The sequence below is a fragment of the Chironomus tepperi genome, unplaced genomic scaffold (assembly GCF_022539635.2).
Source record: "Chironomus tepperi strain 1889 unplaced genomic scaffold, CSIRO-AGI_Ctep_v1 contig_337, whole genome shotgun sequence".
NCBI lineage: Eukaryota > Metazoa > Arthropoda > Insecta > Diptera > Chironomidae > Chironomus > Chironomus tepperi.
Window position 1 is genome coordinate 2,138,868 of NW_027226459.1, and position 15,850 is coordinate 2,154,717.

Sequence of the window (15,850 nt, forward strand, 5' to 3'; positions counted from 1 at the left end):
TGAGTGACATCGATTCCTAGTTCTGTCTTTCTGATGGGAATAAATCTGTCAATTGACAGATAAGAAGTTGTCATTTGTCTCTTACCTTTCCAATTTTGTATCGTCCAATTTGGAGACAATTGGTAAGGGACATTTGATATTTTATTGGCATTTATTTGACAAGTGACTATCCTGATTTGAAAGGATTTACGGAATGGTGATTGATTCAGGGATGGAGGAAGCAAAGGAGTTATTAGAGCCACGCTATCAGGAGGGGGCGATTTCCTCAATGATGTTATGATACAATAGAATATCCACTAGTGTTGACTATTCAATGTGCCTAGTCCAACATGTGGGTCGCGAATACCCAAAACCGAGTTGTAGTGGCTTGAAACAGCGAAAAAGCACCCAAATTCGACTAGAAATTCCCTGGGTTCGAACCCGGGTCTTTAGAGTGTTAGGCCGACCTTTTAACCACTACGTCACTGCTGCAGCTTTTTCGTTGCTTAATAGGATGGCCATTTTACCGCAACTTTACAAAATTCTGGATAGATCTTGAAAAAGTAATCTCCAGACGCACCTTTGTATTTTCACCTATAAATTATGAGTTTCTGTCCTTAACTTAACCTCAATCCAGCTCTATACCCACGTATCAACTCATTTCTATCTATTCATCCAGAGTATGAAGCATCTGATTAATAATTATCCATCAATCTTAATGACATGTATTCAACAGAACGACAATAACAATTATGCTTTTAAATAGCTGTCATTAAACATCCCCAGATTACATTTATGGACATTGTATATTTCGGGGATTTTATCATTTGAATTGGATAGGCTGATGAAAGGAAACAGCACAAACTATGACAATGTCATGATATAATCAGAATTGGAATGGAATGAGGATGTCCATTCACAAAAAAAATAATGAATCTCGATTTTTTGTAAGTTCGATTGACCTTCAGTTGGCCTTTTCATGTGTCATTGGATATCCGTAGCAGAAATACTGAAGCATTGGCTCCGGAATGAACTGTCATGTTGGAGTTAGGACTGGAAATCTCATTACACGTATGTACACAAGTGCTTTACTCAATTTAGCTTATGGCATTTATATGATGCAATGATACTCAAATAGTGAGGATGTACTTCATACTTTTTTTAGAATCATCATAAATTTCATTCCTGTTGTGTAATAAAATTTATTGACGCAATAGAACCGACATAAAAGAAATTTCATAAATTTCACATATTTTTACATTAGTAACATCATTTATGGAAATGCTGCTTAATACTCTGGGGATTCTATAGTAAAAAAAAGTATATATATATCCATCCCTTCTCACATAACTCCACATAATACATTAACCATTATTTATGTTGTTTTTGTTTACACGCTTCTCGCATTGATTTCAAATGAAAAATGAATTTTTTAAGGGATAAAATAAACTTTTGTAGCTTAAATTGCTGTTATAGCTGTAAAATGTCAAGTGGATGAGGCAGCACGCAGGTTGTCAACCACTGATTCTATATATATATAAATAAAATCAAACTTACCGAGTGATCTGGGCGACCGATGAACAACGTATGATGTAACTGGTACAAACATTTCATCTCTCTCTTTAAGTTTCTCTCGCTTACTACTTTCCTTTTCCTTTTCTTTTTCCTTTGACGATGAATTGCCTATTCATTATGAATTGTTGGATGTGCATGCAATGGATAATGGGATATGGTTGGGGAGATTAAAGAAAAAGAAGGAACAAATGTTTTTGTTTAGAGATAAATTGGACACTGATTAAAATAAATTTAAAGAAATTTGTTATTTGTTGTATATCTCAACCCTAACCATACAGTCTTAAATGGAATAACAATAAAAATGTGAAAATTAAATTAAGGTTCAATGTGCTGTTGAGTTCTTTTGCTTCTCTTATATTCTCCGACTAGTGACACTTATCAATAAATTGTTAATTTTCCATCTACCAGTAATATTTTTTGTGTTTTAGTAAGTCGCTGATTCCTTTGAATGTTAAGTGTTTTCAATTATGGCTTGGTCATTTTAGAGTCACGTGTTTTTGATGATTATCTTTGAAGATAGACTTAGAATGAAGATTTTAAGTCAATTTTTGAATGAATTACAGAAGGTAATGTCGAGTTAGGTCGAATATACTCAACTTAAGTCTGCTAAATGCATCTAAAAACTAGATTTAAGACAGCTTCACTTGACTGAACTCAGAAAAATTGTTTTAAGTTGATTAAAGTCAACAAACCCTAACAGACAAAGAGGATGCTTTCTTAGAGTAGAAAAGCAACTACGGTGCCTAAAATCGGCATATTTGTCTGCTAGGCCTGCTAGCCTATACACGACTAAAGTCAAAACTGGTTCAAATCAAATTTACTCGACTAAAAGCTGCCTTTAGTCAACAAATATCAAATCCAGGTGGGCATTATCAAGTCTAGTCACCTGAAGTTGGGTTTGGTCTACTAAAACATTCTGTAGCTTCTTTAGGGACCTATATTCGACCAGAAACCATTAAGCTGCGCCCTCTAATGTGTGTATAAACCCTTTATTGTAACATAACTTCAACAGAACAGACAATCTGTTGATAGAAATGACATTGCACTTGCTATTGACAATTAGCAAGTGACAGCCAGAGATAGAGCTACAAATCTTCAATTCCAACCTAAGGAATATGATGTATCAAAATTGATCTGTACAGCCAGTGAACTACATAATTATCAGCCATAACAGCCATATTCCCATTCTCTTTCCTAACAATTCCTAGACATACTTCTGCCAACACCACTTCTAATCATGCTTTTGCAGATAAAATACTACATAGTCAATAAATTATTGGCGCACCTTCATATATATTATATAGAGAAATTTTTTAATTTATATACCATGAGCTTTAAGACTATTAATTTTTTTTTTCGATGTATTTCTGATAACAGGTCATGACTCACAATTATTTCAAGGATAAATTTCGATAAAGCTTCATAGATAACTGTGTGGAACTCTGTTATATAATGCGCAATACAACTGCGAAATTAATATTGAATTTCAGAAAAATAATTGAGAAATATGAGCAGCACAGCCATCAGCTCCATTGAATATTAAATCATGAATAGTTTGTTCTACTAAAAGCCTGTATGCTCAAGCATAATAGGACATTTATTCGCATAATTCCGAAACAATTATTGATCTTCTTTCAATGCCAAACTTGATTCAAGACATTTTTGAATATTGGGGAATGTCTAATATTTTGCGATCATAACTATCGAATACCAAAAAACATTCTCGAATACTCTGCCTATATACAAGACGTCTGTATATTCTATTAACGTCTCAATTATTTCAAATAGAAATGCGCTAACATGATCCTAACAATTTGAACTTCTTCTTCTGTGTGTGCCAATTTTAATTTATTGTTGGGGTTTTGTGAGTAGTTTGGCTGACTTAGAGGTTGATACATCAATATAGATAAATAGTTTGCTTTCATGGGCAGTGTGAGCGATGTGAGAATGTTCATTGTCTATTTGGGTACTTTATGGGACCCGAGGAACACGTACTCATAGAAGCGTTTACTGCCAGATCCGAGATGTACAACCAATACTCGAGGACTAAAACTGATTGAATATTCCAGAATTTGGCTACCTGAGGATGTGCATGTGTAGTTATTGTTTAAAACTATGTTTTCAACTAGGCTAAAGTAGAAGGTACAACAGATCGTAGATCACAGTTCCCTTTCTTCATCGACGGACCCTAATCTTTATTCTATTGTTTTATATTCTAAGTAGAAGATTCAGGATGATCTATAAGACAAATAACCAAATGCCTTACTATAACCAAGACGGCTAAATTGTAGACATCAACAATTATTACTGGAGATTTGGGTTCGATTCGTATCAAATTCGACTAGTATTTTAAAATAATAAGCAATCCATTTGAAAGGCAAGTCGCTGCAAATTTTTATATTAGCCGTAAAGTTGGGCCAGAACCAACCTCAAGGTACCGTCAAGAATCTTTAAGTCTTGCAGTAGTCATGGCAAGGTAGCAATGCATTATCGACTAAATCATGCTTCTCCAGCAACTAACTATAGAAATGCGCCATAACACCACACATAAAGGTATATTCATGTATACCTTGATAACCTGCTAGCTTCAAATTCTATTCTCAATATAGGTGTATGGTATATAAAAATTCATTTACCCAATCATTCATTATTTGAATATTCTCATCGCGAGTTTCTTGCTTCTTCTAAAAAAAAAATATTAAAAAAATTCTTCTTTCTTCCGTTTCATTTGCTTGAATATGTGCTTAAAGACTCGACTTTATATTTAATAATCAGGCAAGAAGCAAGAAGATTGCTGTTTCGACAACGACAAACGCAGAGTTTGCTAATAAATTCTTTCTTTACTGACGCTTTGTTACCGACATAATGGATTAAAAAAAGATGTAAAGTTATATCTGCATTAGTAATGGTAAGGCAGCGATTGCAAATCAAACTGACTCATCGATTAAATTTATCGCACAAACATTCGTGATTTATATTTTTTTTTTTTTGAATGATTTTTATCGATTTTTTTACTTTCAATTTTAAAGCACCACGTTGTGCTGTATATGTTGATAAGATAAGAAGAAAATGGATCTGAGCATACTGAATGAGATCTGCAAATTTCAAGGTGATTTATTTCAGCAAAAAAATTCATCATGAACCCTTGACATTGCTAACATACAGCATAGCAGACAGCCCGCATCGTCTCATTGTCTAGTCCTAATCATGCTCTAATTTCAAACAGCAACGAGTAACCCTCCTTAAATATACACACACATTTTTTTAGGTCTTCTTATTTTCTTAAAATAATATTAACAAAAATCAACTGGTTCCAACTGCTTTTTATTTTTGGCAACAGAAGGCAACATTTGCAGTCGTCTTAATTTCTCCGCTTTGCCTGTTTTGTTCATTCAAATAACGTCGACGTTATGTCAAAGGCAAATTTTCAATTCCAGCCTCATAGCAACATATTGAGCGGAAATTCCTCATTTTTTTAGCTGCCTTTTTAAAAAAATATTATATCAAAAATCCCAGAAAAATTTCATTTTTATGAAGGCTCGGATTAAGTAAGAAATTTTTTGTGGTGACAAGTATGGCAAAAGATATTGTTTTTTTTAGAAGAGTGACGTCAGTTTTGTGATAACACAAAATATTATTATTGTAAAAAAATGAAACGAGTTTTGAGGCACACAGCAATATGTTGGTATGAAATTGGTCAATTAAGGATGATTGAAGCGCATTTTTTATTTTAAGATTTAAAATATTTTTAAAATTTTGTGAGAAAATTGTAATTTAAATTAACGGTCATTCAGTATTTGAATAATAACAATCTAAATTAATTAGAAAATTGTAGTTTAAAATTGTTTGAAAATTAACGATCATAAAGAATTTGTAAAATAACGGCCATGAAATATTTAAAAATTAACGACCATGAATCATTTGAATGAAAATTACCAAATTTTTGAAAATATTTGAAAATAACTGTCATAAAAAATTCAATTTTTTGAAATTTAACCGTTATAATGAATTTTTATTTGAAATAAAACTAAAAGACAGACCGACAAAATGCATCCAACTTTTAATTTCAAAACCAAGGCTAAAAAAATCCGTTGAACACTTATGACTCAAAGGAAAAAAAAAATATCAGTCACATATGAAGCAACCAATTTATCATATCTCTGCGACTTTATAGGACATTGTTGTTGTATATTTTATGGAAACACATTTGCTTATTTATCATTTGACCCTAGAATATTCTGTTTGTGTGTTTACACATGCATACACAAGAATGTGTTCCACAATATGTTTTTCGTTCCTTTAATGCTCATATTTGTCTCTTATTCCTGATAGACGCATTAATGCCGTTGTGTTATTATTTGAAACACACAGTCGCTTCCGAGATCATGAGATGGATGGAATAAGATTAAGATATAAATAAATGTTTGGAAAAAACCAGGGTGGAGCTGTACAGCATGCACTTAAAAATACTGTTGATGGAAATAAGAAAAACCACACTTTTTTTTCTCCTTGTGTGTCGATTCTATTAAGTCATATTAAATGAAGTCTGTGTTTTTTCCATTTAGCACCCAACAACGATATTAATGCTGTTAACAGTAATATTATGCTAACAGGATACTCAAGTTGGGGATTAAATTCTCAAAGGCAACAACATCCATAGACATTTAATGAAATTCAGGAATGATGAAAATTTACATAATTTTTCATTAAACATGTTACATAATTTATGCAGCCACCCCGCGCATGTGAAGAATGTAAGAATGTGTTTAAGTCATGAAATTATTTTAACGACTTTTTAAATTTCAAATGAATGTGCATTGGCTTAGTAAAGACACAATTTTAAATTTCAAAAATCCGTTATGATAAAATGTAATGATTGTTAATGACTGATGATTGTTAGAGTGAGATAGTATTAGTGACAAAGTAAATATATTCAATCCATTGTACCTTTACGATTGATTAGTAAACTTGTGACACGTCTGAGTGCTTCACGCGGTGATTTATTAAAGAATTTTGGTGGTGTCATATTGGGTGGTAGTGTTGTTGGCTTTCGTTTACCACCAGTATTCATCTCCCATGCTCTCATCGATCCTTGATGTAGTCTATCTAAATGTTCCGTTGATGCTGTCGTTCTCGTATGTCTTTGTTTTGGATACCAACCACGTGCTGGTAATCCTTGTAATCTCATTAATTCACCATTTGCTTGCAGTGCATGATTAATGCTTCGATGTGGTCGCCCTGTACTTCCAAGTGTCGTGCATCCTACAAAAGGTTTTATTTTAATTGGGTCTTAGATTAATCACCATATACCAAAATAATATATATATATCAAGCTACCCATCCTCTTATCTAATATCAACAAAAAAAAGCAAATAAATGGGTTTGGGGTGGGGTGGGGGTACAATATGGGGGGGTCACGATAAAGGATTGTCGTTTTGGGAATACGTAAGAACTGTACAAATAAGCCCACCACCGGAGGCTATTCGTATGGACATAAGAAAGCGGAAGTTAGTCCCCGTCACAATTTACTCCCAAAATTCTGTACATAAATAATGAAGCTATAGCTATAGCCTATCAGACATTTAAAAGCTCATTAAACTTTAATGATTTGAAGCTCCCCGAATAAATACTTCTGTTCTTACACTTACCAATGCCAACAATTGATGATGAGTTTAAGCTATTTTGACGAGGATTCGTACGACTTGATCCACATGATCCAGGTGGATCGGGTGCTGCACGTCTATGTGGTGTTCCACGTGGAATATCACATCTGTTCATGATGAATGGACATATTGAAAGTAAGAGAATGAAAATGTTTGATTAATGGCAGCCATTAAGTGGAATTAGAAGTAAATTTATGGACGACTATCACTTTCACTTTTGTGTTCCTGCATGCTTGCTTGCCAAAAAAAAAGCACTTACCCTCTCGCAAAAATAGGCGTTTCCGGTAAGCTACATGACGTCTGTAGACGTCTCTCTTCACGTGGACTTTGTGCTGAACGTTTTGGAAATCCGCTACTTGCCAATCGTCGACGCGACGATGAAGATGTATTTGATGGTAAATCGGGTGGTAAAGTTCGTCCGGGTGAATGGGGCGATGACATTGGCAATGAGCCATTTCTATATGATTTACTAAATCCAGCATCCATTGATCTTGTCTTTAATTCATATGAATGTGGTGGTGCATGTGGTGGAACAGCTGGTGCACGATGTTCCTTACGATATCCATGTTCTGATGACTTTATACGTCCACGTGATGATATTGATATATTTTGTATACCATGTGCAATCATTGGCTCATCGGGTGATGGTGGTGTGTGCGGTAAAGGCGGAAATTCATCGGGACTTGACGATGGTGGTGTTGCTGGTAATGGACCGAAATATTGTTGTGATAAAAGCATCTCTTTGGCACTTTCTGATTTATGTACGCCGGATCGAAAGCCTAACGGTCGTGATGGTCGTGTTGTTGGTACTTGCGCTACAGCTATATCACCACGCAACAGGGCGCTAATGTTATTTTCTATTTGTCGCAATGGTGCTGCTCTCGTTCCATCGCTATCCTCTTCGCTATCTTCTTCGATTGGCGGCGCCAATTCTCGTCGTGGTGTTGACGTTAAATCGCCTATAAAGAGAGAAAAGAATGAAATCGTTATGTCTTGTCGTCAAATGAAGTAATAACGAGTAAAAGGAACCGATGAAGACGGTCTATTGAAACGCACTTTAAACTAATGGATATAGCACTCGAGTGGATTATTATACTTTACTTTTATGATTATTATTTTGAAATTAATGCAGTCGGTAAGCATGAATATTATCCTAGAATATTTATTTTTATAGGTTAGAGCTTTTCGGAATATTGAATTATCTCTATTGATGCCTTAAACTTTGTCTATGTATGCTGCATGATAAAAAATTGAATAACAAATTTTATTGTAAGAGATTTTGGGGATGTGATTGATTTTTTTGAGTAAAGCTGTTCTATCCGATGGAGATATCTAGTAAACTGCACTCTTAGGATTGTTGTCAACCATATATTTTATGTAAAATTTCGAATACAGTCATTCTATAGTGACAGAGATGCTTTTCCTGTTCTGATGAAAAGTATCGAATTTCAATAACAAATAACAATGGAATTGCAACCCTTTTTGGGGAAAATGTATGTCATGGTCATTGTTTTATGTTACACAATTAATATTGTTGGCTATTGTTGGCTGTAATGACTCGTGTCGTTGTTATTTAGTGCTGAGGTTTATGAAAATTGCAATGAATTTTCATTTACTAGCCTTATTATCTATTATTGGAAGGAAGCTGTTGATATAGGCAGAGTAGAACTTTGTATTGGTAATTGACAAAGGACAGCCAGCAAAAGAGCCATTTTTAGACGTCAAATGAAGAAAACCATGGATTACAGCTAATCATTATGGTAAGCAAAGTAATCATTAATATCTAATGCGTGTAGGATACAGTATTATGGGCAAAAGGCGCTGAGAGCAACCCCATTTTGTACCAAACTCTTTAGACATCCAATTAATAGTGGGATGCGAATAATTTGCAAGCTCTGTCATATTAGAAGGACCAGAGCACATCATAACACCAAATGGTACCCTTAATTGCACCTAATAACAATTCGTATGCAAGGAAATCATCCAGATACTAGCATCCGTCTAGACCAATAATAGAAATGGAGACAAATTATGTTGTCAAGACTTCAAAACTGTATACTCAATACAAACTGAGCTTCATATCTAAGACATTGAAATGGAAAAAGAGCTTCGAGGTATAATAACTGTAATGTCATGAATTCTTAGAAGGAAGATGTCGATAGAGACAATATATTTTGTTCTTGGTATTGTAAATTGGCAGACGGAAGCTACTGATAGAGACATAGAGACATGCGCCATCTGAGGGATGTTCATAAATTACAATTGATTTGTACAGCCAGCGAAGTAAGTGAGCATTATGAGAATCCTCGACAGTATGTCTCTAATGGGAATCGAACCCAAGTCCTCACAAAAGAGTGCAATATCTACAGTCTGTTGTCTAACCACTCGGCCACAGAGGCCTTACTCTCGAATTGGCAACTTTTCCTACATATTGTTCGATACCCCAGATTCCACTCTAGCCACACGATACACCGACTTGTAGCTTTTCAATACAAAGCTTTCCAAAATAAATTTGTCAAATTTTTCATTAATCGTCACACATCCTGTCATCAAAAAGCAGCTCTAATCTCCATCAACTGCTTATGTAAATTTTTCAAACCTGATAGTCAAATAACTCTACATAATAAGCGATGACAACAGTTTATTCCAAAAAAAAAAAAAAGACATCCTATAAAGCAACAGTCAATCATCATTTTAACATGTTGAGCACTTTACGTGAATAGTGAAACCTTACCAAAGCGACTGAAGGAGATTTTTTGCCTTTTTTTCTAGCAAAAAGTGTGCAGAACAGAATCGATGGAAAAGAAGAGTTTTTATTGCATAGCACTTTAAAGGAAAGGATTTCAATAATTCATATTTTATCTTTTCCTTCGTTTTTTCGCTTCATCCACTCAATACTTTAGGGTCAGGGGTGGGCAACCTGTGGGCCGCGACACATTTTGTTCATGAACCACGACCAAAACCACACAAGGTAAATGATTAATGACATTTCCAAAGACACACAATTATGTGCCGCGACACACAGGTTGTCCACCACTGCTTTAACTATAGCTGTATATGCAACACACAAAAAACCGAGATCCCCATCTATCCATCTCTCTACTTTTTCCATAGAGTACACAGTAAAAAAAATAAATAAATTCGTATTTAATCCTTTAGATATATTTATCTGTGCAAAAATGGCATGGAAGAGAAACTCGATGGGTAGAGTGAGTGTTGCTAGATAAAGTGATGGTTGGTGGTGTGTGGAAAGACGAAAAAATAAAATAAAAGTAGATCAATTTTTACACCTTACGTGTTATGAAAGAATGGAAGAAAAGAAAGAAATGAAAGGAAAAATTCTCACGAGAAAAATTCCATTATAAATAGAAGAAATTAGTATCGATGTGGATACTTGTGAGGAGTTAAGGCGCATATTTTGTACTTCTTTAGATGTCAATTGAGTTATATGAGCCTAAAACCAAAACAGACAATGAGTATAGTCACCTAAATGAGGTTTATTTTGAGTATACTCAACCAATATAACTGAACATGCTCAATTTTGTGAGTATACTCGAGTATGCTCTTTGTCTGTTCTAAAATTCAATCTAATTGAGTAATTAGCTCAGTGGTGGACAATTTTTGCGCCACGACACTCTGATATGCCTCCAAAAATTCTTAGAAATGTCAAGAAATGGAAGTCGTGCTTGATTTTGTTTAAGGCATGCCACCAATAAGTGCCATGAAAAGTTAAAGATTGTCTACCACTGGATTAGCCCTTTGAAGCTTTCAATGATCCAAATTATTCATCATCTGCTTATTCTATATTCCCTAAAAAATAATCCCTGAAAAGCTATCCCCTTCAGGTTTATCCTTCTCAAACACCTGACAATGACCTTTTTGGAGTTTCTCCAGGATTACTTAAGTCAATACTTGATGATTTATAATGCTAGATTAAACAAGGGCATTATTTTATTGACTGGAATATGTCCGTGAATCCGGGTATGTATTGAGAATGAGAGAAGCTGAGAGAAAAGTTTCGGAATCTTCAGCTGATTCATTTCTTGGTAAGGATAGTCTAGAATTCAAAGTCGAGTCTAGTTAAGTTAATCGAATAACGAGATTCCGAGTGAGACTCGAACCCACGTTCTATGCGACCTTTGTCGCATGCTCCAACAACTGAACTATTGTGGGCATCTGAGGTTTACTCGACAATTTGGCAAAGTGAAATATATAAATCAAGTCTCCCCAGACAATATGACAGCATTTGCTCCTCAAAACCCTGCTAAAAATACACGAATATATGCTCAGGGTGTAAACGCTGCCTTTAATTTCCCTCGAATTTTTGTTATTTTATTTTCCCTTTATACACGCTTTATTTGCTCATTCCAATCATTCAATCATCAGAAAAAAAAAATAAAATAGGAAAAACTCCTACATCGAGGCATCGTTCCAATTGAGCTCACACTTGTGTGAATATTTGGTGAAAAATGTTTGATTGATGAAACAAAATATGAATAGAAGAAGTAGAAGAAAAGAATAAAAATTCGAGAGGAAGAAGAAGGAATGTTTTTTGGATGGAGTTGCTGCATAAAAAAGATGAAAAATTGATGATCAGGGAAGGGTTTTTTTTTTTTCATTTTACTGTGCGGATGGAACATGAATGATAGAAAATAAGAAAGTGGAACTTGAGCATAAACGGATGTTACAACAAATTTTCGAGAGCATCATCGACAAAAAAAGTAGAAGATAACATGCTTGCGTTTGCAAAAATAAAGAGGGGGACTTCTTATTATATCACACATATGAATCTGTACAGATGGATTTTTACAGACTTGTGTCAAATTATTATCAGACTTTTATGCTATCTTTAATCAGTATTTGCAACAAAAAGTTTTCATTATTTGCACGATAATGATCGTAAAGATAAGAGGAATTGTGGATTATTTGATGCAAATATGGAAGTGTGAAACTTTTATGGGTGTAGCTGTTTTAGAATTGTTTAGTTTTTGATGATTTGAGCGCTTTTAAAGTGACTTTAGATCTGTGTTGTCTAAACTAAGAGTTAGACACTCCAAAAGTGCAGTACTGAACTTACAACACTTCCTGTATTTTACATGAAGTCATCTCTGCATACGATATTTATCCTTGGTCCAAACTGTGTGTCCCTTAACACTAGTGTGTCACTGAAATTCTTCGAAAGAGCCATGATGCGGTTTTGTATGTAGTTTCGATTGTGGCTTACCACCAAGATGTGCGGTAACATAAATAACGTTTGGATTACACTGTTTTAGATTATTTTAGAGCTCAAATCGCATTTTTGCTGACTTAACCGGCCTTGTTACATCGACAATACATGCTGAATATAACAATTGAGAGAACCGATTATGGTAGGAATCGAACCACTGTCATAATTAGAGATACGTTTTAAAATTATGTTATGTTGCTTAGCCATTACACCTGGAAATTTCTGATCTTACACCACTAGGATCAACTACATGTAGTTCTGCATCTCAGATCCAAGAGGTCAATCCCGAGGAGAGGTGAATGTCTAAGGACGACAAATCGTAATATCGGCCATCCATACTCCCGAACAGAAAAGGATCATGTTTTCATTTGCACGCTTATTCAGGTGAGTATGCTGATTGTCTGTAAGTGACTCAATCAATACATCAACTTAAACCTGTGTAAGATAGCATATTGCTTTTAATAGATGTTTTTCAAATAGCAATTCTAGTATCTAAAGACATTAAATTGAGTTTACTCTGGAATCGATCGTTGTATCAAATCTATATAATTAATCTAGCACTTCATCACTTCCTGCTTTGCTCAGAAGTACTCAAATCATCTTAAACGTTCAACAGACAAAACAACTCATCATACCTTAAAAGCAGCCCAAAGCAATACGCTAATAACTCAACAGAACTTATCACTTGCTTATCATCTGTGCAAACAATACTCTTGAAAATGATAACAAGCGTAACAACAAAGCAAGTGCTCTAATAATTTTCTATAAAATACATAAAATGTCATCTCCAAAGTAACGTTTAACCATGAAGAACTTAGTGGAACAGCAATCACATATCTCACATTGCAATGATTATTGAATATCAACTTTCTAATCATAGCACTCGAGAAATTTTTTACATTTTATAGCAATTGAAAAATCAATTTATGCATGCACAAAGTTTTTTTTTAGCATGTAAATTCCATTTACTATGGAAACTTAAGTTATTAAATTTTTCAATGAAGAAGTTACAAGACGAGCTTGATAAAAAAAAAATAAAAGTTTTCGCAATTCAATCCCATCACGCGTTCGAGATGTATCAATAAAAAATTATATTTTATTTGAAAAAGTGCAATGACTCTTTTTTAAAAATACCACGGACGTGCTTGCATTTAAAATATGCAGTAGATGTATCTGGGCAGGGGTGGGTATTGAAATATTTCCACAAGGATTGAAATATTCTAAAGTTTTGGAATTTATCTGAGCTTTTCATGTTTGATTTGTCTATTTAATGGCTCACATCTATTAGAATAGGATTCAACTGTCCGACTAGAGTTACTCTCGATTGTTCTACAGAAGTTTGTCTCAATTATCCGACTTGATCGGATAACTTGATAATCTGATTAGATTGGATAACTCGATAATCCGATTAGATCGGATAACTTTATAATCCGACTTAATTGGATGACTCGATAATCCGACTTGATCGGATAAGTCAATAATCAGACTTGATCGGATAAGTCAATAATCCGACTTTATCGGATAAGCCAATAATCCGACTTGATCGGATAACTTAATAATCCTACTAGATCGGATAACTTCACAGTCCGATTAGTTCGGATAACTTGATAATCCAAATAGATCGGATACCTTGATAGTCCGACTAGATCGGATAACTTGATAATCCAACTAGATCGGATAACTTGATAGTCCGACAAGATCGGATAACTTGATAATCCGATTAGATCGGATAACTCGATAGTCATACTAGATCGGATAACTTGATCATACGAATAGAATTAGAGTTTTATCCGATTATTCAACTAGACTTTGATTCCAATATCCAACTAGATCAAAAATCCCTCAATTGACACCCCTGCCATCAACACTTGTTTCACATTAAATCCAATTTTTTAAAGTGACGCAAAAAATCATTTAAATGGAAAAATATTTCTTTTTCGTATCGATAAAATATTATAATCGATTGATACCTGGCAGTATGCTGAGAATGTGTATATCCAATACAAGTATTCCCAAATGATACATAACATTATTCCCTCACATCACTCTAACACGCTCAACAAAATTTCTATGTCAAATTCCCATTTTCCTCATTTTTGTAAAAAAAAATGCTCTTGCTTTGCCATCCATAGCATCAACAAAGATGTTGAAAGCAAAAGCATAAGAAGAATAAAATATGTGAAGAAAGCATTCATTTTATTTTAGGCATTGTAAGTGGATTTTCTGAATGAAAAAGCTTCTACAGAAAGTGAATGGAGAGACATTCTTTTTCCCCTTTATTTCTCTTCCGTCATGCTTCATTTTTTCTTATGATGAGAGCATGCATGTGAGGGAAAAATGTCGTACAATGCGTCTATTTTTAGATGACAAAGTTTTTTTTGATACTTATGTAACATAACATGTAGTGCAGTGTTGTCCAAACTGTGTGTTTTGGAGTACACTAGTGCTGGTGTGAGTAACCTCTAATCAGTGGCACATGTTGATGCAGAGCCTCGACCAAAACCATACACGATATATGGTTCTAGCAGTACCAATAGCTTATGACGGCACATTAGTGTGTCGTGACACAAATGTCGCTCACCACTGCACTAGTGTGTTGCCGACATGTCATTAACTGCATGTTGTGTGCGGGTTTGGTCATGGCTTACCACCCAAGAGTGTCGAGGCGTGTCACACTGATGTGTCGCGGCTTATCATCAAGGTGTACCGCGTCTTACCACCAAGGTGTACCGAGGTTTATCACCCTGGTAAATCGATTTTACCTCCAAGGTGCACCACGACTTACTACCAAGGTGCATCGAGGCTTATCACCAAAATGTGCCATGCCACAAAAAGATTTGGACAGCACTGACTGTAAAAAAATTCATTCCTTCATTTTTGTCGTTAAAAAATCCTTTAAAAAAGTTTAATTGAGTCAAACGCCAAACGTTCTCAAAATGTCAAGTCAAAATGGAACTGCCGTAGCTTAGCTTATCAAAACATTTTATCAAACAGAAATGATATTAATGTTCTATTCTCCCCATGTGATCCAAACAGCAATAATAGAATGAAATACGAAAAAAAAAATGCAGCGTCAAAATATCAAAACTCATCCCGACGTCATATTTACAATCATGCTTTATTTTGTGCTGAATGAGCCTCTTACTCTCTCTCCCCTCCACTCCAAAAAATTATAGATACAATGTTTGTACATAACGCAAATAGTAAAGGATATGAAACAATTTATTAAAGTACTTCAAAATGTCATGATTCTTTTTATGTTTTCGTCTCTTTTTCACTTATTATGATGTTGTTAGGCACTGGGTAGGATTGTAGGGAGAAAATAATAGTCGGAGGAAAATTGCTTGTTTGAAGTATTTCATGGAAAATTGTGAAGAGAAGAGAAAAAATAGATTGCGTGCTCAGA

The 15,850-nt window shown here is 34.6% G+C and overlaps 1 protein-coding gene across 8 annotated transcripts in view; it reads right to left on the minus strand.

The window, feature by feature from the left end:
• The window catches only part of LOC139093698 (uncharacterized), a 118,469-nt gene that overhangs the window by 21,884 nt on the left and 80,735 nt on the right, over positions 1-15,850 (minus strand). For 5 of the 8 annotated variants that reach the window (XR_011544726.1, XR_011544725.1, XM_070644504.1 and 2 more), the window contains 4 exons: positions 7,477-8,176; positions 7,203-7,324; positions 6,502-6,816; positions 1,537-1,662 (listed from right to left, as the gene is read on the minus strand). Coding sequence is in view for 5 of the 8 variants with exons in the window: in XM_070644504.1 (XP_070500605.1) it covers positions 1,537-1,662; positions 6,502-6,816; positions 7,203-7,324; positions 7,477-8,176 (1,263 nt within the window). In the remaining 3 variants the exon portion in view is untranslated. The remainder of the gene's footprint in view (positions 1-1,536; positions 1,663-6,501; positions 6,817-7,202; positions 7,325-7,476; positions 8,177-15,850) is intronic. The other 3 variants (XR_011544727.1, XM_070644505.1, XM_070644503.1) reach the window with 2 other exon arrangements.